Source organism: Gopherus evgoodei, chromosome 5 (assembly GCF_007399415.2).
Source record: "Gopherus evgoodei ecotype Sinaloan lineage chromosome 5, rGopEvg1_v1.p, whole genome shotgun sequence".
Classification (NCBI taxonomy): Eukaryota; Metazoa; Chordata; order Testudines; family Testudinidae; genus Gopherus; species Gopherus evgoodei.
This window is the reverse complement of record NC_044326.1, coordinates 110,313,980-110,341,816: the sequence shown is the minus strand read 5'-3', so window position 1 is coordinate 110,341,816 and position 27,837 is coordinate 110,313,980. Positions and strand designations below refer to the sequence as shown.

At 39.5% G+C, this 27,837-nt stretch overlaps 1 protein-coding gene across 1 annotated transcript in view; it reads left to right on the top strand.

Moving 5' to 3' along the window:
- SLC39A8 (solute carrier family 39 member 8) overlaps positions 1 to 27,628 on the top strand; it is a 42,121-nt gene extending 14,493 nt beyond the window's left edge. The window contains exons 2-8 of the mRNA XM_030565083.1: positions 3,934 to 4,102; positions 12,247 to 12,416; positions 14,302 to 14,424; positions 15,574 to 15,741; positions 17,088 to 17,289; positions 17,466 to 17,650; positions 25,599 to 27,628. Coding sequence (XP_030420943.1) covers positions 3,934 to 4,102; positions 12,247 to 12,416; positions 14,302 to 14,424; positions 15,574 to 15,741; positions 17,088 to 17,289; positions 17,466 to 17,650; positions 25,599 to 25,748 — 1,167 coding nt within the window. The 3' untranslated portion in view covers positions 25,749 to 27,628. The remainder of the gene's footprint in view (positions 1 to 3,933; positions 4,103 to 12,246; positions 12,417 to 14,301; positions 14,425 to 15,573; positions 15,742 to 17,087; positions 17,290 to 17,465; positions 17,651 to 25,598) is intronic.
- Positions 27,629 to 27,837: the final 209 nt, after the last annotated feature.

Sequence of the window (27,837 nt, the reverse complement as noted above, 5' to 3'; positions counted from 1 at the left end):
ATTATTGTTGTTCTTTCAAAAGTTTACAAGTGAACATTGACTTAATACAGCTTTGAAACTTTACTGTGCAGAAGAAAAATGCTTTCATTTTTTTCGTAGTTTACATTTAACACAGTACAGTACTGTGTTTGCTTTTTTGTTTTGTCTCTGCTGCTGCCTGATCACGTACTTCTGGTTCCAAATGAGGTGTGTGATACGGAGATCTTACCCAAGCCCTTGGAGCAAATCAGCGGCAGAAGGACTCTGGTGTCCTGACTCAGTCCCGTGCTCCTAGCACTAGACTAAAGAATTTTTCTTAAAAAATCTGTTTTCAAGGATCTTACTCATACAAAATTCAACAACATATATTTATACAATAACTTGGTTGGCTCAGCATAATTATCCACCCAAGACAAATCTGGAGTCTCGCAGTGTGTAAACAAGAGTGGTCCCATTTCAAGGTTTCCATAAGGTTTAATCCTTTTTTATTATGTAAATGAAGTCATATAAGTTGTGTGAGATCATTGATGTCTGTAGGAATTATTGACAAGAGTGAAGTGCATGCATAGGGCACCAAACAGGATGGAGGGGGATAGAGCAATCATGAGCAACTATACTGCATATTTGTTTGTCTCTTTAAAAAACAAACAAAAACTCTCCTACCTATAGCCCCCCCTTACATTTAAATTACCACGAGCCAAAGGCATTGGTTGCTTTTTTAATCACATGTAACCATAGTTCCAAGCCTTAATCTTACTAATTTATAACGAGGCTTGGAAGAATTTGATTTTTTTTTTATGATTTCAACAGATATCAATGTTTAATTTTTAAGCTTTTTTTCAATTTTTATCAATTTAAATTTTCACAGTTGTTGGCAATTGTGGGAGAGGATGAGACAATAATACTTAAATTACAGTAGATGTTGATATTCAAAAAGTTAGAGCTTTATAACTGATAAAATACAAATTATCAACATCATGTTAAAATACACAGAGTAAATATTCTTGCTTAAGAACTCAGAGTTTGATGTAACATTTCTTATTGCCTATCTATAAATTTCAATTATCAATGGAAATTTTTTTATCTGTTTTTGCATATGTGGTGAAATCGATGTTTACCAAAAATTTAATTCTTCCTACTTACAGCATCTGCTTAATAATGTCCCTAGGTACTGTGTCACTGTGACAAACAGTATGCTTCAATTAGCAACTTTCCCTTGAAGGGAAATCTGAAAGCTTTCATTTTGTTAGGGAAACTTCCTGCTAAAATTCATGTCCTCATAATGGATATTAAGTCGTTTAGTTTCACTATTACTATAAGGATGCCCTTAAAGCAGTTTGTAGAGCTAGAAAGATTCACCTGCTGTCCTAAGTAACATGACATGATGTGCTTTCTGTGGAGATCACTAAAATACTTCAAGCCAGTTGTTATCCATCATTTTAGTTCTGTATTCTTCTTAATGGATACCTACTCTCCCAAACATGAGTGCTCTCCTGCTTGGTTTTCCAAATGCTTCATGCTGCAGACCTCCAGAAAGGGTTTGTAGTCCATTGGTGGGCGTAGACCATAGTTTGAGAACCACTACTTTACACTGAAACACTCCTCTCTCTGACATGTTGTAGATACCTGTCATGTATTTTGCACTCTTTTAGTCTGAGGAGTGCACACTAGAAGCATGGAAACAGTGCAGACTACGCAATAGAGAGATTCACTATAAAAAGATTGAACCCATAGGGAACATCTAAATAGCAAGCCTGGGTTTATAGTCTTGGGATCATGCTACAGCACTACAAACAGTTGTATAGACATTCAGACTCGGGCTGGAATGTTGGCTCTGAAGCCTGAAGATGGAGGTGGGTTTCAAAGCCCAAACTGTAACACCTACCCAGATGTTTTTAGCCCTGGAGCAGGAGCCCAAGTCTGTTGACTTAAGTTCTGAGACTCGCTGCTGTGGGCTGTGTAGATGTACTGTGAATGACCACATACAATATTGTCTGATCATGTACAATAATTCCATTGAGATGAGTGAGAACATCAAAAGTAACACCAGACATTAAAATGCGAAGGCAGAACTCTTTAATGTCACTGAATTGTGGTTATCCTAGTTCCCATGATTATAATGTTAACACTGACTGAGAAGAAATCTTGCTGTCCTTCAACAACCAAGTCAAACCAGACAAACTTGTTTCCAAGGCTAATTCCCTGATGTAATTATGATTAAAACTATAAATAGTTTTAAGTACAGTTTTATGTTAGTTTATTTTTTCCATGGGGCAATACTTGATTTATTTATGTCATAATAATAAAGTCTACACAACCAGCAAACTCTGTTTTACTTTCTTAAAATACAGTCTCTTAAATGCATTGGCAGAAAGTCATTTTAGAAAGACTAATTTTAGGCTGCAATTCAAGAAAGTTCTTAAGCATTTCCTTAACTCAGTCAGTCTCTCTCTCTCACTCACCCACCCACCCCAGAACACCTAAAGCATTTGTTTAAGATTGTGTTTAAGCCTCAGTGACTTCAACAAGGTTTAGGCATGTGCTTAAGTGCTGTCCTCAGTAAGAATGCTTTCCTTAATTGGGTTATTAGGTGTGACGGCCAAAAATATTGTGGATGTAGTTCTGCAGAAGTATGAGAATTTCACCAGGACTGAATTTGGTCTGAGGGTTTCCTTGCTGCAAGTTTAATCAGAAATAGTCACGTTCCAGTTGTGTGTACGTCTTTCACCTTTTGAATACTATTGGCCAAATGCCTTGCTAGTGGTAAATGAATGCAGCATTACTGAAGTAAATGATTAGGACCAGCTCCAATGTACCCCAGCATAAAATCTGGCCCATTATCTTAAATTATTCTAGCAATGCCATGTTAACCTGAAAACTCATTATTTCATTCTGTAGTTATGGTTTGCGCAGAGAATTAAACAAAATTATTTGAAAGGAGCAGGGGAATGGCCCTTATATATTTCCTAAAATGCCCCTAAGCCCCAACACAGAGATATTCTAGGTTGACTATTATGCAATACTTGTATGGAAAGAACACTTGACTTCACCTGTTGTCTCACGACTTGTCCTTGGTATGTGAAAACTTTTTATTTCATGTGTATACTCAAGTGAAGAACTTCACGTATTGGTCATTATAGAAAAATGGGTGAATAAAAAGGGATTATAAATTATTTGTGTACTGTCAAACAATTCATTACACATCTGTGCAACTTAAATCAAGATGTCTGTCCATTAGCTGAATGTTGAAAATAATTCCTGGCTTGACATACTAAGGCAAAATATATGCATGCTAACACAGGAGCTACTAGCTTGTCCTAAGCTAAGGGGCTAATGAGCAAGAGGTACTGGTCTTAATGGAATGTTTTTCTTTTTTAAAGTAAATGTATTCTGATTTGTTCTGTAACAGTCAGTGCTATGAAATGGATAAAAAACATTGGCTACAATGTACAGTAGGACCACTTAGGGCAGTCTAATTCAAGTTTATCGAAACAAATAAAACAGCATGCGATTGAAATATTTAGTTACTTCAGCAACTGTTATTCACGTAAATATCATTTCTTATGTTGTCACTGAGATTTTAATGGTATCCTAAATATTTTTAAATGTAATTATTTAGTTGTTAGACTAGTTTTATATACTGTGAGCCAGTATTTTCAATGTTATTTTAAGTTATGAGCTAACTGGCCATAAATACACAGAAGTCAAGATTTTCAAAAGCACCTTGGTGAATTAGAAATAAGTTCCATTGATTTGTAATGTGAATTGTGGTCCTAAGTCACTCAATCGTGGTGTTTTCATGCACAAATTAGGAATGTGCAACGTATGCTGCTTGGAAAATCCCACCCTGTATTTTCACTGCATAACACTAATGTTTTTAGTGTAGCATTTATTTGTCATCTGTCATCTCTTAATTTCATGTCATCTTAATAATCTTTATTCATTTATTTTCAGTGCATGTCTGGTGAGGACATCTTTTCACTTCATGGTTTTCCAAACAACAGCCAGATAACAAATTCCAGCTTCTCTGCAATATGTCCGGCTGTCTTACAACAGCTGATTTTTCACCCTTGTGATAGTTCATCAAAGCACAAGAACAAATCTAAACCGACTCCTTCAGAAGGTAGCTAATATTCTTTCATTCATAATGGAACAGGAGTAGGACTTGCTGAAATAATTGTGTCCATTTGTTTCTGCTTAATTTATGGATACATTCAGAGAAAACTGCAAGAAACCCTCCTGTAGTAAATTATGAAATAACTTGCACATAGAGGGAAGTTTCTTCTTCCCAATCATCTCTGTTAGAGGGTGGCTTATGCATTAAAGCATAAGAGCCGTTTCACTGGTAATAACTCTCTGACACAGAAGATGGCCTTGGTGACTGCAGGGAGAAATCCTACTTTACAGGGTGAATATTAAATGTGTTGCATTTTAGATGGGCAGCTCCCATGAAGATTTACAGAAGTCGACATTTGAATTGTCATTTGCAGATAGGGGTCAGGGAAACAAAGCTATTTTAGGGGAGTCAGTGGGTATCCTTCCCAGGAAAATTTTCTGTATCTGTCCCTTTCCTATTCCTGCTTTTGTGCCTTCTTCCATGTTGCCCACTGTGCATGGAATGTCTCCTCAAGCCTATTCTTAAATCCCTCTTTTTCTGACACTGAAATTAATAATTATAATACATAGAAATGTAAGGGGGAAGGAAATAAGTGCAATACCAGCCATCATCATGGAATCAACTGTGGCCCCTGATCCTGACATAACAAAATCAATGTGATGTTTCCAGAATACTTATGGGCCTCTCTCTTTAAAAAGGGCTGGGTATCTGCAACTTCACATCAGTGAGCAGGAGCTCTGGGTGCTCAGTAGCTTTGAAAAGCAGAACATCTGTGTCTGCAGAACTGAGGCGGAGATGTGTAAATGTCTTACTGAGTAAGGGTGTGATCTTAGTGTTATCTATCTTTCCTCTTCCCTTCCTCCTCCTTTTGTGTCTGTTGATAATCCCCATTGTTGTATTCAGACTTTAAGGTCTTAAGGGTAAGAGCCTATATCCTGTTGTGTTGGCACCTAGCACGCTTTTCATCTCTTAAAAAATAACGAACAGTGATGGAGAAGCCAGAACCTTTTCACAATAGTTTCTGTGGCAGCGCCCGCGTTGCACTTCTATGGAAGAAAATTCCATCTTCTCTTAAGCAGCCAATGAACTTACAACTAGTCCTAGGCGTTACCATGGTGTTAGTGCAAAATAATGTGTAGTGCTATGCAGTAATTTGTTGTTCTTGCAGGCTTTTGTGCTGTGCTGAACACTAGTATCACTGCTGATGGTAATTTTGATGGTATTAGTAGCTATTTATTAAAAAGAATTTAGAATGAAAAGGTTTTCCCAATCAAATCATCATAATTTATGAGTCCAAGGCAGAGGCAGGTATTCTGTTAACCACAGAGCTCATTGTTAGTTTCTTTCCTTGGTTGAGATTGCTTGTGAGTTGAAACAAAAGCCAAACCAACAAAGGTCAATCCTTTTAAAGTTGGGTGCCTAAATCCATATGAAAGCACCTAAACGAATTCTCTGTTTTTCAGTGGTGCTGATTACCCACAATTCCCATTACCCTTGTGACATCTTAAAATCAGGCCACTTATTCTGGTGCTTAAGTGCAGACATAGGCACCCAAGTTTGAAAGAGTTTACAAAGTTTCCATACTTTGTTTAGATGAGGTCCACGCTGACAACTTGCCAAGAGTCTCAAATCTGGATCTAATTTATGGAGGTAGAATGGATTGCTGATCGTCTTGGATCAAGATGGAGCATTGCATGCTGAGACCAGCAGATTCTGTGTGCCATGCCTCCATACTAAACTTGAGGTCAAATGAGAGACATATAACAAGGGGAGTTTTATATGGCCCCTGGGCCACACTTTAGCTTACGCTGGTATATGGATCTTATTGCTTTCATTTGTTTCTAGGTTTACAAGAATGGGTAGAAGAGCCCCAACTTTTTTGTTCTTGTTATATTTCTTATTTTGTAACTTTGTTATTGGTTTACCACAACTGTTGCCATTGGGTGTAACATCCATTACTCTGACCCAATAGAATGCTGCCCATTTTATGAGATGTTTCCATTTGAATGGCCCTTTAAGGGAGAACCTTTCCCTTACCTCTCTTCTTAAAATCATGTGAACTAACCATATCAGTTCAATTCTGGCCATTCAGCCTGCTGTGGCTCGCCATCTTAAAAGCTGCTATTATTCGGTGCTGTCTACTAAAATATGGTAGGAATGTCTGTGCAGATTTGTAGTAAAACTTGAATATTTAATGGTGGGAGAATTCAAAAAGACTTTTCCATAAGAATTTGCTAGATTTCAGTCTCTTCTTCCTACCTGTGGGAATATATTTGATCACTTTGCTATTTTTTTTTATACCAGTGGCTCACGCTGACAGTTTTCCTTTGGGTTCTGTTGCTAACTTTATCTTACTCTTTTTTCATTTATTTTTCTTACTGCATGAAATAGTGAAGAATAATGCAATGGTTTTTTTTTGTGCCCACTTAACTCCTTCTGATCTATCTACACCACAACCTAATTGCTTTAGAAAGAACATTTACTTTTGCAGAATTGTACACATTTTCAGATTTTCAGTACCTTTTGCACAAAATTCTGCATATTGGCTTTCTGAAATTAATCAGGTGTTTTTTCCCAGCCGTTCTTTTGTAAACCCCATATCAAGTCTGTTCTGGCATTCCTCACATACCCAAAACATCCAGTGTGCTCAGTGGGAGTTCTGAGCATGCAAGGAATGCTGGATCAGGCCAATGATAGTGTTTATTAATGTTGTTAATATATACTATTAAAAATATGTAATTCTGAATTACAGGTGCTTTGTAGGGGTGCTATAAAAGAAAATAAATAAAATGAACAGTGACTAATGCTGCTTAGGACTTCATTAAATCCATGATCTCCATTTACTTTTCATCTTCGTTATAATGCAATTAACAAAACAAGTTTAATTTTTCATATGGAAAGAATATTAATTTTTTTAACACTTACTTAAAAAGTAAAGCCATTGCATCTTATACTCCTCGATTGTGAGTACTGTGAGACTGTGATTATCTTTGTGATATTTTTCATACTATGACTAGCACAATGGGGCCTTGGTCAGGTCTTCTAGATGCTACCATAATATAAATAATAATAAATACACAAAAAACTAGAGCAAAGAATAATTCAAATCAACAAAATATTTACATAAAATAGTGGCATTATTGAAATAATAACCAAATATTTTTTTCTCCTACCATGACCAAGGGCAGAGGTTAAATGTAAATATTAAGTCAAAGTTATATTGGATTTTCTACTTGTCAGAGTCTGAGGACAGGCTTTTTTCTGTACTTGGAAAATGTTGCCTCTTTTTCTGGCTGTTAGACAATGTTACTGAACTGCATTATTTAATAATAATAAAAAATAAACTATATGCCATACACAGTAGGATCTCAGCTATCTTGATAAGGGCCATTAAGGATCTTGACAGAGAGCAGAGGAAGTATATTATTTTTCTGTGTGGGTTAAGTAGCCTGTACATTTAAAGCGTGACCCATAATTGACCTCTATGCTGTTGTGACCATCTTGCTCTCTCTCTTTTGACTCTGTCAACTCATCAACAGTGTCCAGAGACAAGATAAGAGAGGCAGCATGCCCCTGAGAACTACAGAAAATTTTCAGGGCCTCCTACCCTATCCTATATTACAGGGGCCTGAAATACAGAACATTTTAGAAGCCCAAATATTTTTTTAAATTCCAGAATTCACTAGAAAGCCCGTAACTCAGTAATTACTAAGAATGAATATGTTGCTTTGAAAACAGAGAAAATGCTAAAAGGCAGCATGTAACACACATCTATTTTCCATGTAGGTTGTATGCTTAATAAATAGTACTGCACATATAGCTATTTGATAATACACTATGGGCAAAATCATGTTCTTGCCTCTTTGAGGAGTAATGGCGGGGAGAGATGCAGAACTGCAGCAGCCAACTGGTGATGCTCTGAGGCATTCTGTCTGCCCAAGGCATCATATGCAGCCCCCTCCTTTGCTTCTTCAGAGCAGATCTGCACACTCTGCACCAGCTGATAACCACAGATAAACATTTGCCTTTTCAGATATGCAGAGTGTCCATTAAATACATTCCTAGAATCTCCTTGTTAGAGGGAGAGGAGTCCCTTAACTTACTAAAGTCAGGGGGTGAAGTATAAAAGAGCTTAAGGTCCTAAGATTTTAGTTGCTATCTTCCCTAGCTCAGTGGTTCTCAACCTGTGGTCTGCAGACCCCTGGGAGGCCACAAAGCATGGCTAAGATTTCCAAAGGGGTCCCCAGCAGCATTTGACATTTTTTAGGGGTTTACAAATGAAAAAATGTTGAGAATCACTGCTCTCGCTGACTGGTGGGATCGTGTTTTCAGGCAGGGAGCTCAGAATATTCTAGCTGTTGCCCTTTGTCTCCCATAATGCCTGTGAGAAGTTTGCAGCCAACAGATGGCATAAATTTCTCTCCTTGACTGACTTCAGTTATACATTGGTTAGCCATGGAGAATCTTCTACAGCAGTGGTCCCCAATGCGGTGCCCGTGGGTGCCATGGCGCCTGTGGGGGCATCTTAATGTGCCTGCGTCCTGGACCCTGGGAGAGCACCTGCCAAAATGCCGCCGAATTTCAGTGGCATTTTGGCGGGGACGCCTCTCGATGACAATGCTTGTCGCCAACAAGTGATGTCATCGAAAGGTATTGCCCCCGAATTTCGGCAGGGATGCCTCTCGATGACGTCGCTTGTCGATGTCATTTCGGCGGGTGCTGTACCGCCACAGTGGTCCTTCGTCTGGTGCCCGCCAGACAAAAAGGTGCCTGCCATACACTATTCTACAGTCAGCACATTTCTAGCAATCTGATATTAAACTAATTTTCTTATTTTCTGACCTCAGTTTTTCTGCTGTCTTTCTACATTGACTTGTAGATATTAATATGTATCCTGTTTTTTGCTGTCAAAATGGATAGTATTAAATTAAAAACAACCTAATTTTAAAATATTTGTCCTAATTTAATGTGTCTTGATCAAGGTTTTTAGGGTTCTTGACGCAGTTTCTTTAAGACCTGAAAATAGGTTCAATTTATTTTAAAAAAATCTGCTTTAAAATAATTGTAGTGCACAGGATAATGGAGAGGAGCTAACAATATACAAAATGGAAAAGGCCCAGTTTTATAATGATTCTAAATAGTAAAAGCAAAAGTTGTGTGGATTGTGGTAATTACAGAACCCAAATGTATGTTTGTTTATTTTTAGTACAGATAAAAATCAAACCTTTAGTTCAGGGGTAGGCAACCTATGGCATGGGTGCCGAAGGCGGCACACAAGCTGATTTTCAGTGGTACTCACACTGCCTAGGTCCTGGCCACCAGTCCGGGGGGCTCTGCATTTTTATTTAATTTTAAATGAAGCTTCTTAAACATTTTAAAAACCTTATTTACTTTACATACAACAATAGTTTTGTTATATATTAAAGACTTATAGAAAGAGCCCTTCTAAAAACGTTAAATGTATTACTAGCACGCGAAACCTTAAATTAGAATGAATAAATGACGATTCGGCACACCACTTCTGAAAGGTTGCCAACCCCTGCTTTAGTTAATATTGATTTAGGTTTTTTAATTGTTTGCACAAGGTTTCACTTTCCTCTCATAACAATATGTACATTCCTTTCCATTTGAAAATTCAGACACTGACACCACACTGGCAAAATAAACTAAATTCAGCCTGGTGCAACTCCAGTGCAGTGAAGAATTCGGCTCCATATTAGGGCTAACAATCACATTGGCCAGGAACGGCAAACCGCCTCCACGGGGAGCTGCGGGGTGGCCATGCCTGTGGACTGTCAATGTAAACAAAATGTCTCGTGGCCCGCCAGTGGACTACCCGGATGGGTTGCATGCCGAAGGTTGCCAACCCCTGGCCTACGCTAAGTCATCTTTGCATCACTCCAGCAGTGCAAAGAACTCAAAGCAGCTTTTATACTGTACAGTTTTCTGGATTATCCTGCTGCTCTCATATAGTCCAACATAACATTGTCTGTGATTGTTTGTGGATGATTTTATGGTAGAATTAGCAGTTTATATGGAAAACTGATTGTGGTTATACTGTAGAACTTCTTTAAAAGTAAGATCAGAGGCAAGTTTGTGTACAGGCAAAACTTTTTGATATGCATGGACAATAAACCTCAATGTTGACAGTTTCACATTGCATATAACAAAATCTGCAATGCAGATTCTGGAACATTTATGGCACTGCTTTTTGTCACCTGAAATTATGCTCATGGTGCATGGGACTGAGCTTTTCCGAGTCTGATTTTACCCTTATCTGTCTTTAAAAGAGGCTCCTCTCACTTTACTCATGCACAATTTTTGCATTATTCAAGAGTCTCTAGTACTACTTTGTGAACTATTTGAAATTCTCTCTCTGTCTGTCACTAATGAGCCATCTTCTTTTCCACCTGCTAGTGTCACTTTCTTACTGATATAGAATGTCTGAGATTTGTCTGGCTTTTCACCTTTTCATTTTCATATGAGTTGTTGCACTTCTGTTTAGATAGCCCCGTTAGCTTTCAGCTACATAGCACTGAGGGTGTCAGAGAAGCAGAATCTCTGCCAGAAAAATCCCTTCCCACAAAATAGCTGATGGGAGGGAGCAGAGTCCACCTGAAAATATCTCGCCTCTTTCTGAATGCACAGATGCCTTTCCACACAAACACTGCATGTTAGAGGCCTCAGTGGGTTTCAGGATTGGCATCAGACCAGAGTCATACTGTGGAGGCAGCTGCTATACGTGGTACTATCTCCTGTTGCTCAGGGTGGTAAGCTTATGGCCATAAGTGTACTGTGCTGTTGTAGAGGAGAAGAGATGGGCTGGCTCTCTGCATGAATTCCTCAGAGAATCGTAGATTTCTTCCCTTCTGTAAGTCAAATGGTCTTTCAGAAGGGAATAATGCACTGGAAGCTTCACACCATGAACCACATGGTGTTTTCCATGTAAATTTCCCTCGTAGGTGTGGCATGGGTTAGTAGGGCCAAAGTGCTTCACACACAGACAATATGTTAATATTTGATGAAACCTATTTTAGGAGTAGTTTAAACCTTCTCTGTGTAAATATGCTGTTCACTAAAACAGCAAAAAGGCCTTAGCACAAGATTATTTTTGTAAATTATAAATATTCAATACTTTCAGGGCCAGATTCCCAAGATGGTGTAAATTATCATAGATCATTAATTAAAACAAATAATACTGATTTACACAAGCTGAGAATCTGCACCTTCCTTGATTTATTTCATTATTACATTGGATGTCTACAGAGAATGGCATCAACCACAGAGACAGTTACTCACAAGAAATTAAAAATAAAAAAAAAATGTCCACCCCACTCTCCCTCATGGCCCTGTTCCATTCTCTGTGTGTGGTGGATAGGATAGAGAGATACAAATATTCATATATATGCTCATTCTGAGATATTTAGATACTACTTCCAGGTAGGACTTGACATGCAGAAACCATTTCAGAGAAGCTTACTATATCCTCCCCATAGAGGAACTTGGGAGAGTCAACAGAGGAAGGGAGCTGCAAGTCCCCACTACTAGGGATTTCCTACAAATCTTTCCCTCAGAGGGAAAGGATTATGGGATAAAGAATCAAGCAGTGCAGCTTTCCAGCCCTAGAGATCTGTGAGGAAGGGACCTACAAGTGTTCTGTCTGCTTCTCGGCTCTCCAGTGGCAAATGATATTCAAATGTAGCCATGGTAGCTAGCAAGATAGTCTTATTCCTATGTCATGACTACACTGGCTTCTGGTTTTGCATTTAAGCATTAGTCTCAGATTAAATATAGCAGGGCTAGATTCTCTGTTTACTTCAGAATAAAGTGGATTTGCATCAGTTGACAATCTGGCCCACCAAATCCTGGACTTCAGACCCCAGTGTGTTTTCAGTCTTTGATGTGACTGGTTCCAGACAGGAACAAATTAGTTCTAGCATTTTGGTTTCCTTGTTTTTGAGAGTTCAGGTCAGGTCCTTTAAAGTCACACTGTACTTTTTACGATTTCTCTATTTGTAAGTTCTAAAATCAACTGCAGTTCAAACATGATTTGTGAACAGTTTTTTTATACTCATGTCAATTCATCTGTTAAAAATACATTGTGTATCATATTAAAACACTTGGTATTTCTGCTGTGCTCTCATTCACAGTTTGGGGGTTTGGGTTCCTTGCTGTGACTATCATCAACCTGGCATCACTCCTTGGATTGGTTTTAACTCCTCTCTTGAAGAAGCCATATTTCCCCAGGATTTTAACCTATTTTGTGGGCTTGGCCATTGGGACGCTCTTTTCCAATGCGATTTTCCAGCTAATTCCAGAGGTAAGGAACGGTATTCATTCTGGCTGTAGCACTTATCCATTTCCAAAGTGTTGTCATTTTTGAAGTGCACTATAGCCTGGGTCCTCAATATGTGGGTCATGACCCCTAGGGGAATTGTGAACACATTTCAGGGGTTCCTGACTACCATCTGTCTTTATGGCTAGATGGGTGGCGAACCCCCCTACTTTATTGTAACACGAGGGTGTGGCCTGGAAGAGATTGAGGACCACTGTACTACACTATGCTTCCATCACTGGAGAATGGTCCAATGTATTTTCCCCTAAGTTATACTTTCTATAATTCTGAAGTTAACAAAATTACAATGGTCATCAATTTGTTCAAGTTCTGTTTTGTATTGTGACTATACTGGTAGAAGGCTTAGGAATGTCTGTTGTAGTTCATTGTGTAGTAATATTGTTGCAAGAAGTAACAATAATGGAACCTTGTCTTACAAACTGTTAATAATGCAATCAGTCCCACAGACAGAAAGGGGTCTACTCAAGTTAGTGTTAGCAGTCTCAGACCGAAGAGGTATCCACCAGGAAAACAGGCAACTTTTACTGTCACTGATCAAAATGCTTGCAGTTCTTATTTCAATTCATTGAATAAATATTAGTGGAAAGTTAATCTGAATCAAGGGATTTTATACAATAGTTTTAAAAAAATGCCATGTTAACCATTGTTTTTTTAAAATATTGGACCTACATTTTCCAATAGGTATTTTGCTGACTGTACAGATACTTTTGTGTATGTCTGGTGTAGATATCTAAGTGCACATGCCAGCACAGTAAATTTTGTGCATCTAAATCAGGCACATGGAAAAGTTCATATGCACTTAGGAGTGAAACTCAGACTTTGGGCCTTATTTTCCTAGGCACTTGATTCAATTTTTGACAATAGTAAATTAGGTATTAAAGTCAGCATGGTAATTTTTACTTTATTGCATTTACTTCAGATCCCTTGGGCAAGCTAAAGTGTTATAACTGAATTTGGTCCTCAGAATGCATGCTATTACTACTGGTGGCAATGAGAGCTGCACATGTATCTTTGAGGGTTAAATTAGGCCCTTATAGCCAAATTCTGCTTACTTTAAGCCGGTAAAATTCCCCTCCAAGTCTGTATCCTGACAGGTCCTCATGCAAGTAGACTTGTGCCCTCCCCACTCCCCCATTAAAATAACAGAAGTTTCTTCCTGGTTCAGTTTTAGTGGAGATTTTAGCTGTCAGGGAAATACCTGTTTCTTCTTCGAGTGATTTCTTCCTCAAATACTATCATGGGTCAAGAGACTCAACTTAGATCAAATAATGGCAAACCAATATCAAAATTGCACATGTAGAGAAATACATTTAAATTACCTGTTGTGGAAAAAGGTTATAGAAACAGACATTTATATATAATTTTCCACACATTTGGATTGTGTTTGGGATTTTTGTTCTTGCAACATTCTACCATCTAGTAATTAAAGTGACTTGTCATTATTTCATTTGAATCTATGACTATCGTGTACCTAAATTACTATTTGGAAGGGGAGGATTTATTTTCTATGCATGCAGCATCCAAAACAAAAACAATAGTTGGCAAATATATAATGGTTCTAGAACAGTAAATATTGCTTACTGGGAACAAAGCCTATTGAAGCAAATGGAGAGACTTTTGTGAGTGACTTCTACACTCTGTCTGTAAATTGTACCATTTCAATACATCAGCCCAACTATTGATGGCCTAACTTAAAAGTTTAGCTTTGAGTAATAACTTAGGACCCATTAAAGCCAATGGCTAGTAGGAGACTCAGTCCTTCACAGGATCCAGTCCAACTAGTGTATTTTTTTTTCCTGAAAGTGTGTTAAGATTGATTAACTTGAATTGCTGTTACATTCTCTTCCAGGCATTTGGATTTGATCCTAAAACTGACAACTATGTTGAGAAAGCAGTAGCTGTGTTTGGTGGATTCTATATTCTCTTCTTTGTGGAAAGGATTCTTAAAATGATACTGAAGACCTATGGCCAGGTAGCTAACTGGTCCGATGTATTTTGATATATTTCAGCAAGTTACATTACCAGTAGGCTTTTTATATTACAGAATTGAGCCTTGGTTTGAAACAGCTGTTACATTTTTATTTGATAGTTGGTAGTTTGATGATATACAATATTTTACACGGATCTCAGTCTTACAACACCCCTCTGAGATACTTAGTTATAGAGAGGCTCAGTAACTCAATCTGGCTCATGCAGAGAATTACAAGCAGAGTTGGGAAAAGAACCCAGAAATTGAGTTCCCATCTCCTGCTCTAATCACTAGGCCACACTCTATTCACCCTCAAGGACCAAATCCGGTGAGCAAAGCCTGAATGAATGGGTCTTGCCTGGTGAAAATACATAAGGGCATTCTACCCTGGAGCCCTCCCTTGGGCACTCATGCAGATATTGTAGGGAGTAAGGAGGATAAGCAGATACAGCCAGACACTCCCACCCATGAAGGTTTTGGCCTAGTGACTCTACACTGACTGTGCTTTCACCTCACTGCCAATATCCCCACATCCCCTCCATGTTCCAGTGCAGAAACTTTAACAGGAATTGTGGGTTGTGCACAGGCTCTCAATTTCGTCCCCCTACCACACTGTATTTGTTGTCTTGTGTGCTCACGTACTGTCTACAGGATGTCTCTCAGAGCAGGGCATCTCAAACTTGTTCAGAGTTTAAATCACACCTCAACTGTCTGGTGTGCCTCCTCTTCTCCCTGGGAGATCCCTCATCCCTATCTCCCCTGCTGTTGAAGATTACAACAGGGAGATGGTCCATGCAATTGCATAACATCCCTGTAGAAATTTATACTGATTACATACATGGAACAGGAACATTCAGTACTTGCTAATGTATTTTTAGTTGTCTTTAGTGCAACTTAACAGCTGGAATTGAGAGGTAAAAAGCACCACTTTGTGAAGAGCAAGCTTTCCATTAATGATCAGCAAATGCTCTGGGGACCACCAGTGGTCCTCTGACCAGTTTGGGAAGTTCTGCCTAACTGTATAATAAACACAGAAACAGCTATATGTCCATCCAAATGGACAAGCTGATTTTTCTTGAACAGTGTGTTTAGACACATTCCTATTTTGTAGTCTGTATTTTTCTTTTTTTTGGTTTTTCTCTCCCCATTTAGACTGGCCACACTCATTTTGAAAATCATGAACAGAATCCTCCTCAGGCTAAGGGTAATCCACCCATACCATTGAAATCTGATAATGGGATAACATGCTATGCAAATCCAGCCATAATAGAGCCTAATGGAAACCTCAGTTTTGACACAGTTAGTGTGATCTCTGCTCAGGTATGAATATTGTTTTATTTAATGTATTATTTCTCAGTTGGTTATATAAGCTTATCTAGGAAGAAGAGAGAAGCTTTTATAAATTGCTAGCTCACGACTCACTTGAGCAATATGAAAGTTATCTTGGCAAGGTTGCAGAGTCAGTGATGCTCTCTTTATTAGCTGCCAAGTCAACACTAACATATGCAATGTCAGCACAGGTAAGATCTGAATCAGTATTTTATATTCTCATTTACTAACAGCAAATTTTAATTGTTCAGTAGCTTCTATCTTTCACATAGCAACCCCCCCCTTTTTAAATAGTTTATAATTAAACACTTCCTACAACTATTTTTGTAGTTCTCTTGTAATCAGAGGAATATGGTATTACATTGATGTATTCAGAGTGTGCTAAAGAGGAAGGGCAGTGTTTCTGTAACTTCAATATATATTGAACTATCCATTTCAAGTGCTAGCACTAGTTAATTGATTTCCAAGAGCCTTTATGTACAAATGCTGTTGTTTATAAATGTAGTAGCACAATTACTGTAAATTGTATGTGCAAACACCTAGGAAACCACAAATTTTTCAAAGGAGACAGTTTATTTTGTGCTTTATCTACCTGAAGGAGTTCATTACTAAATGGTGCCAGACTTTTGTTTCTACTTCTGGGATACAGGAGTGGGTCCTAAATGTCCATACTCAGCAGCTCTGCACTAGGCTGTTTGTTTTTTTAAAACTTAGAACCATTCAGCAGCACAGTGAAAATTACTTACTGACAATGATATTGAACAGGCCCCCCTTAGAAACTGATTTTAACCCCAGGATGTGACTTGCAGGGCCCAAACTTACAAGTGAAACAATCTATGATGCTCCTGGATGGCTATCTAGGTTTTATATAGGTGCTCATCAGCAGGGTATCTGAATGCCCAAGTAAGAATTACAGGGACTGGTAATATGATAGCCCCCTTTCATTTCAAATTAAGTGGTTTGAAGCGAGAGTGAGTGATGGCTTTTAGTACCCTATGTGAACTCCAAGTTTGTATTCTGTCTAATTTTTCATGGATTGGTAGTGAATTGTAAAATCCACTACCCCAGTTCTCACCCTTGGTGTTTGTCTCAGATGACCCAAGGGCTAAATGGGCATTGAGATGCCATTTCACAGTCAGAGTGGTGATCCCTCCCCATTTGGGTCAAAGTGTGTGTAGCTGCTACCTGTTCAGTGTCATTTCTGGGGACAAAGAACTTGGGTCTTCATAACAATTAGTACTTTACCCTGTAGCACCGCTACATTAAAAAAGGGAAAAATTCATTGGCTTCTTTGCAGCTGTTTAATGCTTCACATAATTGCTACATTCTTTCTGTAGGAAGAGAAAACCCAAAGCTGCTTATGTTTAAAGGGACCCACTTTGTCAGAGATTGGAACAATTGCCTGGATGATCACGCTGAGTGATGCTTTGCACAACTTCATTGATGGTCTGGCTATTGGTGCGTCCTTCACCCTCTCTCTGCTTCAGGGACTTAGTACATCTATAGCAATCCTATGTGAGGAGTTTCCTCATGAACTGGGTAAGATATTTCCATTAAGTGACTTGTCAGCTATGTTAATGCTGACTGAAAACGTTCTTCAGTATTTACACGAAAGAGGGCTGGGTTATAACTTTCATACAAGTTACAAATCTCCTTTCAAACCTTCAGAAAATAATCACTTAACATCCTCTCCCACCCTTTTTTTTTCTCCCCAGGGGATTTTGTCATTTTGCTAAATGCAGGAATGAGCACCTACCAGGCTCTGTTTTTCAACTTTATTTCGGCATGTTCTTGCTACATTGGTCTGGCTTTTGGTATATTAGTGGGCAGCAACTTTGCTCCTAACATTATCTTTGCAATAGCTGGCGGTATGTTCCTGTACATTTCTCTGGCAGATATGGTGAGATACAATTTCATTTTATTTATTTATGTATGCATAGGAATATAGGCATTTCCACAGGGGAATTAAATAATGATTCATTCACTACAATTTGGTATTCTGCCCTCTGAACCAGATAGGGGGATGTGAGACTTCCCTGGGGTGCAACCAGGAAGTGGGGTACCGCTGAGCTCTGTCTCACTAACCTGGCCCCCCTCTTAAGCTGTGAGGTCATGACAAGCTGCAGTTCTCTCCAGGTCTTCAGCTGGGTAAGTGCAAGTTACATGAATGCTTCTCCTAGCAACTCGTGAACTAACAATAGAGAGGCTTCGACCAGTCCCCCCCAGAGTAGGAACCCAGAGCAGTACTGTCTTGCCCTGGTCAAAAGCCTGATCAGTATAACTTTATTTCCCAGTCCACCCTCCCTCAATGTGGAGAGGACAATGCACCAGCCCCTGTTCCTGAGCAGATTTCCCCTTGCACTTCAAACACATTGTTTTAGGTAAAAAAAAAACAGATTTATTAAGTATAGAAAGATTGATTTCAAGTGATTGTAAATAAAAGTGTAAAGATCAAAGTTGTTAAGCAAGAAATAAAACAAAATCGCAGTCTAAGCTCTATACACTAGACAAGATTTGAATCAAGCAGTGTCTCACCCTGATAGTGCAAACATTTCACAAGTTTTCCATGCACAGGCTAGAAATCCCTTCAGCCTGGGACTATATCCCTGGTTCGGTCTTTGTTCCTAAGGGGTTTCCAGGTGTTCACTTGTAAGTGGAGTGAGGCCAAGTGATGTCACTTCCTCCGTTTTTATAGCTTCCTTCATGTGGAGAGAACTTTTGTTCCAAACAAAGTCCCCAGCCCACTTTATGGAAAAGTACAAGCATAATATAGAGTCCAGTACTGCATGATCTAGTCACATGCCCTAGCATACTTCAGTGACTCATAGAAAAGCCATTACCCCCATACTGGCTGAAGCATCCACGGGAAAGACCATCAGGTGAACATAAGCTTCTTTTATGGCCTATTGTGTTTCTTAATGGGCAACTACTTTGGATGGTTCTTCCACAATGTGCTGGCTAGTCTGGATATAAACTGCTTTGTGGGTGTCATTCCAGGAGCAAACACATTTGAAATATTGGTACATAGTCAATATTAATAGCTTTAGATACAATGACAGCACATAAACATGAATATCCTGTTGGATTGTAACAGATCAAGACTTTCAGAATGATACCTTACAAGGCATACTTTGCACAAAACATATCAATTGTATCACCATGGTAAAAATATGGGGGTGTCAGGATATTGCTTTGGGGCACAGAATGTCACAGCAAATATATCAACGTGAAAACCTTCTTAGTGCTCCTAACCAACTGTGCAACACTATGACTGGAGAAAAATTCTCTTACCCCAGCAGCAATCAGTATTAAGGAAAAATCCTCTTGTAAGGTTGGAAACTGAGTACAAATCCACCCAAATTTATACATATTGAGACAGAATTATTGTCACTTACAATTTGATCATATTTATGCCAGACAAAAAACAGATAAGGTGGAATAGGTAAGGGCCCAGGTTACTGAGTTCCAGGAGGCATTTCTGCATTTCATGATGGTTGTCTCAAGTCTCTGGTCTGGTATTTCTGAGACTTGAGCCTTGTTCACTTGTACCTTTTCACATTACATATTCATTAGCTTTCCTTCACTCAACATTAAGCATTGTCTTATGTAACTTTTACAATTTGCACATGCAAGCTTCAGTTTACAAAACTTTTGCTCTCTATACTGTTTTCATGTCTTCGTTATCTTACTCGTGTTTTTCCAATATAGAGACTTACCTGATACACAAATATAATGCTAAGAAGTTAATTAGCATAAGTCCTCTAACACAACACCACCTTTGTCCTGTCAGCTGTAAGCATTATTGAAAGAAGTCTATGTAAGAGAAAGAATGGCAAGAGAAAAGCTAGGCCAAAGCCTTAGCAGAGATGCTATACAAACTCATTCACTATACATAATCAAACCATTAACATTAAACTAACACAACCCCCCCCGCCTTTTTAACTATTCAACAATTCTTTATATTTCAGTACAAGTTCGTATGTATATCATGAATATTATCCTACATCTTTCATTAACTGTTAGTTGAGTAGGAAAGTTATGAGCAACAATAACCTTTGAGGTCAGCATTAATTTGTCATTTCCAGGGGACTTTTTACTCCAACTCTAGCATCATGCTTTAAGTTATTAAAAAGCCTTGTCAATCTCACCTGTTGCATTTTGAGGTGCTTTTTATTCAGTTTAGGGCTTTGATTGTGAAGTGTTCCCCAGCCCGCTTATTTGTAACTACTACAGCTAAAAAAATAAGAATGGCACAAAAGCAAACATCAGCCATGAGCGAAGACCCTCCCTTTCATACTTGCTGATTCAGTACAAATGTACTAACCTTCACCTTCATAATAGGCTCCATGGCCTACCTATTTCATAAATAAGGTGTTAAGGCTGGGGAGACAGATAAGTTTTAGACTGGGGCTTGTTTTTGAGAGCTTCAGTTTGGACTCATTAGCATCAAAGTCGTGAGCTTTTATCATGATCATAGAATATCAGGGTTGGGAGGGACCTCAGGAGGTCATCTAGTCCAACCCCCTGCTCAAAGCAGGACCAATCCTCAACTTAATCATCCCAGCCAGGGCTCTAAAACCTCTAAGGAAGGAAATTCCACCACCTCCCTAGGTAACCCATTCCAGTACTTCACCACCCTCCTAGTGAAAAAGTTTTTCTGATATTCAACCTAAATCTCTCCCACTGCAACTTGAGACCATTACTCCTTTTTCTGTCATCTGCCACCACTGAGAACAGTCTAGAGTCATCCTCTTTGGAACCCCCTTTCAGGTACTGATGGCCCCCTGGGTTACACAAATCTGCACTTACAGAAAAAGTTCTGTAAGCTAGAAATAAGTTGTTGTGGGGGTTATTTTATTGGGGGGCGGTGCGGTGCGTAATTGTCGGGTATACGTTTCCGACTTACGCAAAATTTGAGTTACAGAAGGCATTCCGGAACTGAACGCTTGCGTAAGTCGGGGAGCATCTGTAGCTGAAGACAGCTATCAAATCCCCCCCCTTCTTCTCTTCTGCAAACTAAACAATCCCAGTTCCCTCAGTCTCTCCTCTTACGTCATGTGCTCCAGCCCCTTAATCATTTTTGTTGCCCTCTGTTGGACTCTTTCCAATTTTTGCACATCCTTCTTGTAGAGTGTGCGGCCCAAAACTGGACACAGTACTCCAGATGAGGCCTCACCAATGCTGAATAGAGGGTAATGATCACATCTCTTGATATGCTGGCAATGCCCCTGCTTACACAGCCCAAAATGCTGTTAGCCTTCTTGGCAACAAGGGCACACTGCTGACTCAGATCCAGCTTCTCATCCACTGTAACCCCTAGATCCTTTTCTGCAGAACTGCTGCCTTGCCATTTGGTCCCTAGTCTATAGCAGTGCATGGTATTCTTCCGTCCTAAGTGCAGGACTCTGCACTTGTCCTTGTTGAACCTCATCAGATTTCTTTTGGTCCAATCCTCTAATTTGTCTAGGTCCCTCTGTATCCTATCCCTACCCTCCAGGGTATTTACCACTCCTCCCAGCTTGGTGTCATCTGCAAACTTGCTGAGGGTGCAGCCCACGCCATCCTCCAGATCATTTATGAAGATATTGAACAAAACCGGCCCCAGGACCGACCCTTGCTGCACTCTGCTTAAGACTGCCTGCCAACTAGACATGGAGCCATTGATCACTACCCGTTGAGCCTGACCATCTACCCAGCTTTCTATCCACCTTTTATTCCATTCACCCAGCCTGTACTTCTTTAACGTGCTGGCAAGAATACTGTGGGAGACTTTATCAAAAGCTTTGCTAAAGTCAAGGAATAACATGTCCACTGCTTTCCCCTCATCCACAGAGCCAGTTATCTCGTCATAGAAGGCAATTAGGTTAGTCAGGCATGACTTGCCCTTGATGAGATTTTAAATCACAACATTCAGAAATCTTGTTAACTACCATTCATAAACATCACTGTCTTGGGCTCAAATCTTGCTAGACCAGCTATTCTCCTGAAATGGAACTGAGTTTTGAACCACATCTGTTCATGCAGGTTCGCAGCCCAGAGTTCAAACCTGAAGCTCCTCCAAATTCCCAGAATTTGAAGGGCCTCAGAGCAAGGTGACAATTTTGGTCCACCTCCAGCTACAACCCAACAAGATATGATTGCACAGGTAGCAGTGGAGGCCATTTTAGAGTCAACCAGCACACCGAGAGTCCTTCAAACTCACAATAGCTTAGTAACCTCTACAAGAACAATTTAACTCCTGAAATGCTTTAATTTCACTCCAAATGCTCTTTGATATGAGATCATAAATGTAACATGAATATCATGCAAAAATTCATGAATTTTCCTTACATTTAGAGTAGCTCAGCTTAAAACTATTGTTGTTATTAAACCCATTATATAGAGAACACCCTGTCTCCATATCTATTGCTCTTCTGTTTTTAGGTTGTCTGTTACAATTGTATCTGAAAAAAAAAATTGTGAGTGCTCTATACAGAGGTCTGATTTTCCACTTCTCTCCTGATTTTCACACTCCTCTGTCTAGAAGCAGGTAGGATTAATTAGAACTTCATTTCTCTTCTTGTTCTTCTCTCCCCTGTTCTGAGAGCAGGCAGAGCAGAGCTTTTGTTAGTGACTTGCACTTGTGGGTGAGAAAGAGCGCAAGTGTGTATGTGTGGGGGCTGGGGGTGGAGGTGGGGGAAGGACTTGCACAATGATGGGATTACTTCTGAGAAGACTGTCTGTCTTCTGCTCCCACTAGTCTTAACCTATTTGAGGGGATTGCACTTGCCTTGGGAGGTCATGAAGGGAGAGGCAGTTTGAACTGACTTAATATCACCCCACTGAGAGTTTTGCAGAAAACAAAACACATACCGCAACCAACCAAGACTAGAACTTTAAACTTGATTCAACAGTTGACGGTAGCCAGTGCCATGATTTGAGGATGGGATGAGAAGCAGCAGCTCCTGGGCTGTCTTTGTCAGCAAGTGAACTGCATTTTGCACCATTGAAGTTTAGTGATTTTGGATTTATTCCCAACTACCCAGGTTGCAATAAGTGAGCCTGGCAGTCACAAATGAATGGATCACTGTGTTTAGAGGTTTGTGTCTGACATGATAGAAGGTCATCTGGACAAACAGGATAGGGCATTGTCTCCTGGCATGTTGTAGATTGAAATGAGCTTCTCAGTTATTTTGGTGTCTTGTATCAATTCCATGCGGCATTGTAAGTTGCATACTTTGCATGGTGGGGTAGGCACCCTATACTGATGGTGTTGTCTAGTTCTGAGAAGTCTCTTTCTGTACCCCACTAGCATTAGTCCTGGTTTTTTTCCTCTGGGTTCAGCTTCAGCCAGCTGCTCCTCATCTAAGATCTGATGATGATCAGGTGCAGGATAGCTGGAGGTGGTATAGTTTACAGGGGAGGTGACAGGGATAAATAGCCCACTAGCATCCACATACTCCTGGCATTTAAAGCAATAGCACCTGATAATCTTCCCCTAGGGATTTAATGTAGACATTCCATAAGGTCGAAAGGAGCATGGTGGAACTTTAGAGACTAGGCTCTTGGTTGCAGAAGTGCTGTTAACCTTTGCTATCCTCTGGGTGTGGTCCATTAGGAAGGATGAAAACATTTGGGGGTACTGCTACTAAGCCAGTCCTGCAGTATCTCATGATGTAGGTTTCAACTGCTGCACAGAGAGAGAGAGAGAGAGCGAGGAAAAAAAAGTTTGACTGGCAGTGCCAGGACAGACAGACATTCATCGGGACATCCGGTATCATTTCCATGTCATACTCTCAGCTGAAGCCTGATTGGGAAATTAGCTCTTGTTAGGCGATATGAGGATACCTTTGATCAATTTAGAAATAATCCATCCCAAGGAAAGACAAGTTAGAGTTTATTTGCCTGTAGTTTGCCAGGTCAGTGCAGTTGGGAGTAGTTCTAGAACAATAACATTTTTCAAGGTAGGTAGTAGCCTACTTTTCAAAGAAGGAGTTAATAGCCTGTGTTATTAGAGAGCCTAAATGTTCACTGCTGTGAAGTATGATTCAGAATTATAGGGAGTGGCTCATAGGGAAGGAACTATGTTCAGAATCTCCTGCTGTTTGAATTGTCCTTAAGGGAGGCATGGCATTATCTATTCCATGCTTGTTTGTTTCTTCCACACAACTTGGTCAGAGAAGGTGGATCCTTCTTCAACAGTTTGTAGAGGAGCTTGGGGGTTCTGGAACACACTACAGGTTTAAATTAAACAATGTACACTCCAGCTCAGCTGGACATAGACTTCGATTTAGCTATGGCTGATGAGAAAGTGGCTGTCTCTACAGGACACTGGAACAAGTCTGAAGGAATTTCTTGTCCCAGAGACCTTCAGCTTCAGGTGTGTTTTAGCTAGTGGCTGCTTGGTCTCATTCCTTCAACAGTTCCTGTATTATTTGGCCTGAGAAGCTGGGAGATTAGTGGAGGCAGTGTGCATGCATAGGAAGGGAGGTGCTGATTAGAAGCCAATATCACTAGCGGTGGATATTTTGTGATATAGCATCGTATTAAGTCATCAATGCCTCGACTATCTGGCTGTGTAAGAGATAGGGCTAGCTCTAGCCATTTCACCACCCCAAGCACGCTGGCACGCGTGGGGGCGCTCTGCCACTCGCTGGTCCCGTGGCTCCAGTGGACCTCCTGCAGGCGTCCCTGCGGGGAGGGTCTGCTGGTCCCGCTGGACCTCCCGCAGGGACACTTGCGGGAGGTCCATCGGAGCCGCCTGCCGCCCTCCTGGCAACTGGCAGAGTGCCCCCTGCGGCATGCTGCCCCAAGCACGCGATTGGTGTGCTGGGGCCTGGAGCCGGCCCTGGGAAGAGTACTGTGGAAACTTATTAAGAAAGTTTGGCCTTGTTATGTAAGAGGAAGTGTTCTGATAACCATTAGCAATAGATGGTGGTCCGTACATCATAGCAATATAATGTGTGTCGGCTTTATACATATCCACACTGAATATAAGGTTCCATGTGTGGCCACAGGTGGGTGGAACCTGAAAGCAGCCTATAGTTGATAACATGGATGTGAGGAGCTCTAGATTAAAGGGAGTGTTGACATGGGTGTTAAGGTCTCCTGTCACCTTTGATGACAGTCTTCTTTGACTGCTAGGAAACTCAACTAATTCTATAGTATGTTGCTTCAGTCTTCTGGTCCAGTGTGTTGAATTATACTTTCTTATGGTTACATGAAACTGTTTGATTAAAAATACATCAATCTTCCTTTATTAGAGCCTGTCCCTGTAGTGCATTTGTACCTTAGGTGAAGGGATAAATCTCACCACAGAGTCATTGCTCTTTCTGCCCTGATTCACCACCAGCTTATCAATGCACCTAGACACTCACTTAGGTGTTCCAGTTCTGAAAGGACGTGTGCATTTTCAGTTCTACTGTATGAGTTTGTAGCTGTGCCCCCAGAAGCCTTATTTTGCATTCCTCAAAAGAGCCTAGAAAGGTGCCTGACTGCAGCAGTGTTTGAAATGACAGACCACAACATCCTTTTTATTCTAATTGTGTAACTTGGCAAGATGGCAGCAGCTGCTTGTATTAACATCTGGCCTAGTAGATGGACCCCCATTAATTCCTGATATCATATGATTCAGATGTGGATAACATCTCTAGATTACAGTACAGGAGAATTGACCACCATTTCAATTTTCCCATCATTGGTGAAATGGGCCCTTTGACCTATCCCTATCACCACCTCTCCTTTCTATTAGATTTAAGATCCAAATACAGCTATAAAGTACAAAATAAAAATCACCGTCAAGATGCTCAGTTACATATTCTACCACAAGATGGCAACAGTTACTTAAAAAATAAACCTCTCTCTCCTAGTTCCCAGAGATGAGCGACATGCTGAGGGAGAAAGTGACTGGAAGGAGAACAGATTTAACCTTCTTCCTCATTCAGAACGCTGGTTTACTAACAGGATTTGCTGCTATACTGCTGATTACTGTGTATGCAGGAGACATTGAGTTGGAATAATGAGATTCTGAAGATGGCACTAATAATGAAGGATATTAGTAAATTAGAAATGGAAGAACTCTTGAAGTACATAAAGGGACTTTACATTAATCTACCTGGTTTAAAACAATGACCCTGTTTTCTTCTGCAAATCACAGAAAGTTAGCCTCTTCTTTTAGGGTTCCCAAATCAGTCCTATAAAATGGGCCATCAACTTCTGAGTATTACAAGCAATGGATTCAAACACTTGTGAAGGTGTCAGATGTACCTGCACAATGGTAAAAAGAGGATGTTACATTCAGTGGATGAAGCAGGAGGCAGCTATATGTATTCCATATGACTTGGACTTTAAAAAAAAAATAAAATAAAAAAATTTGCCAGGATGGAAATTAGTACAAAAAGAAAATAGTAAGGTTCATTCTCTAGTTTTCACAGTTAAAATTAGATCAACTTAGAAACTGCCTGCTTTCATGACTTGTGTTGCAGGGTTTCCCTGTAAGCATATAAAAAACCGCAAACGATTTCAGAATAGATATAAATGATTCTAAATTCTAATTAACACTGGAAGGAAAGATGCAGTAATGCTTTTGATCTTTTCTCTTTAAGTGCATTAAGATTGTGGATTTATTTTGAGAACAATTTTTTAAAAGTAACTTTTTATTAAATTTGACAATTTATGAATTCTGTAATGTTTTAAAAGGATTGTGTATTTTAAGTTTTACAAATACTTTGCCTTGAAATTTTGTTTTTATATTCAGACATATGTCAAGTTCCATAGATATTACCCTGGGGGGAAAAAAATCAAATGTTTGGTTTAGCTTTCGTAAGGTCTCATTGCCAACATTGTCAGCAAACAAAGTCTTTCTGTAATGAGTAGTTTCCTTGTACAAAAGTTCAGTGTAGCAAGGAAAATATTTTGTTGAAGGACCAATCCTGCATTGCTTGGACTCTCAAAACATGAATTTTTATTGCATCAGTTTTCCAAAATCATGCTTGCAGGAACCTATTTTAAAAAAAACATAACAGGCCTGGTATTGTGGGTTGGAGATTTTCCCACCTCACTTCCTACCTGTAGAGACTGGACTTTTCCCCATTTGTTTAAATATATCTTTGAGGCAATAACATTGATTTGAATATTTTAATTGTATCTTGGTTTATAATAACATTATATAAATGTTATATTTCAGGGTTGCTAAAAGATGGAACAAGTTTAAAGCAAAGTGCATGGGAATGCTAAGTGTTATTGGTTAGGCTTGACTTTAGAAATATGTATACAATATAAATATTTTGTACGGTATGCTTTAAAAACTGTATTTATCAGCCATCCAAATTTCAGGTCTCTGGAAGGAAAGGTATATGGACATCACCCAATATTCTCTCTCTCTCAGATTTAAAAAAAAAATTCTATCTGTTGGCTCCTTTGGTTTTATTTCCTTCTACTGTGTGTGATAAGGACAAGACAGAGCGAGCCTGCATAGTGATCAGTCCCTGGAACAGCTGCAGTTTTTATGCAGGTGATCATTCCCCATTGATCAAATCATATACTCATATAGCACTTTTCATCCATGGAGCCGAAGACACTTTGCAAAGGAGATTAAGTACTGTCTCCGTGTTACTGGTGAGGTAACAGAAGGTCACACAGCAGGTCAATGGCAGAGCCAGGAAGAGATCCCAGGTCTGATTTACAGTCTAGATTCATAGATCCAAGGCCAGAAGGGGTCACTGATCATCTAGTCTGATCTGTATAACAAAGCTACAGAATGTCTGTAAAATTGTTCTTGGACCATATCTTTTAGAAAAAATTCTGATCTTGATTTAGAAGTTGTCACTGATAGAGAATTCACCACAACCCTTAGTTGTTCCAATAGTTAGTTACTCTCACTGTTAAAAATTTACATCCTATTTCCACTCTGAATTTGTCTGGCTTCTGCTTCCAGCCATTGAATCATGTTATACCTTTCTTTCCTAGATTGAAGATGCTTTTAAACATTTGTTCCCTATGTAGATACTTAGACTGTAATCAGATCACCCGTTAACATTCTCTTCCTCAGGCCCAAAGAGCTCAAGCTATTTAACATACAACTGTAAGGCATGTTTTCTAATCCTATAA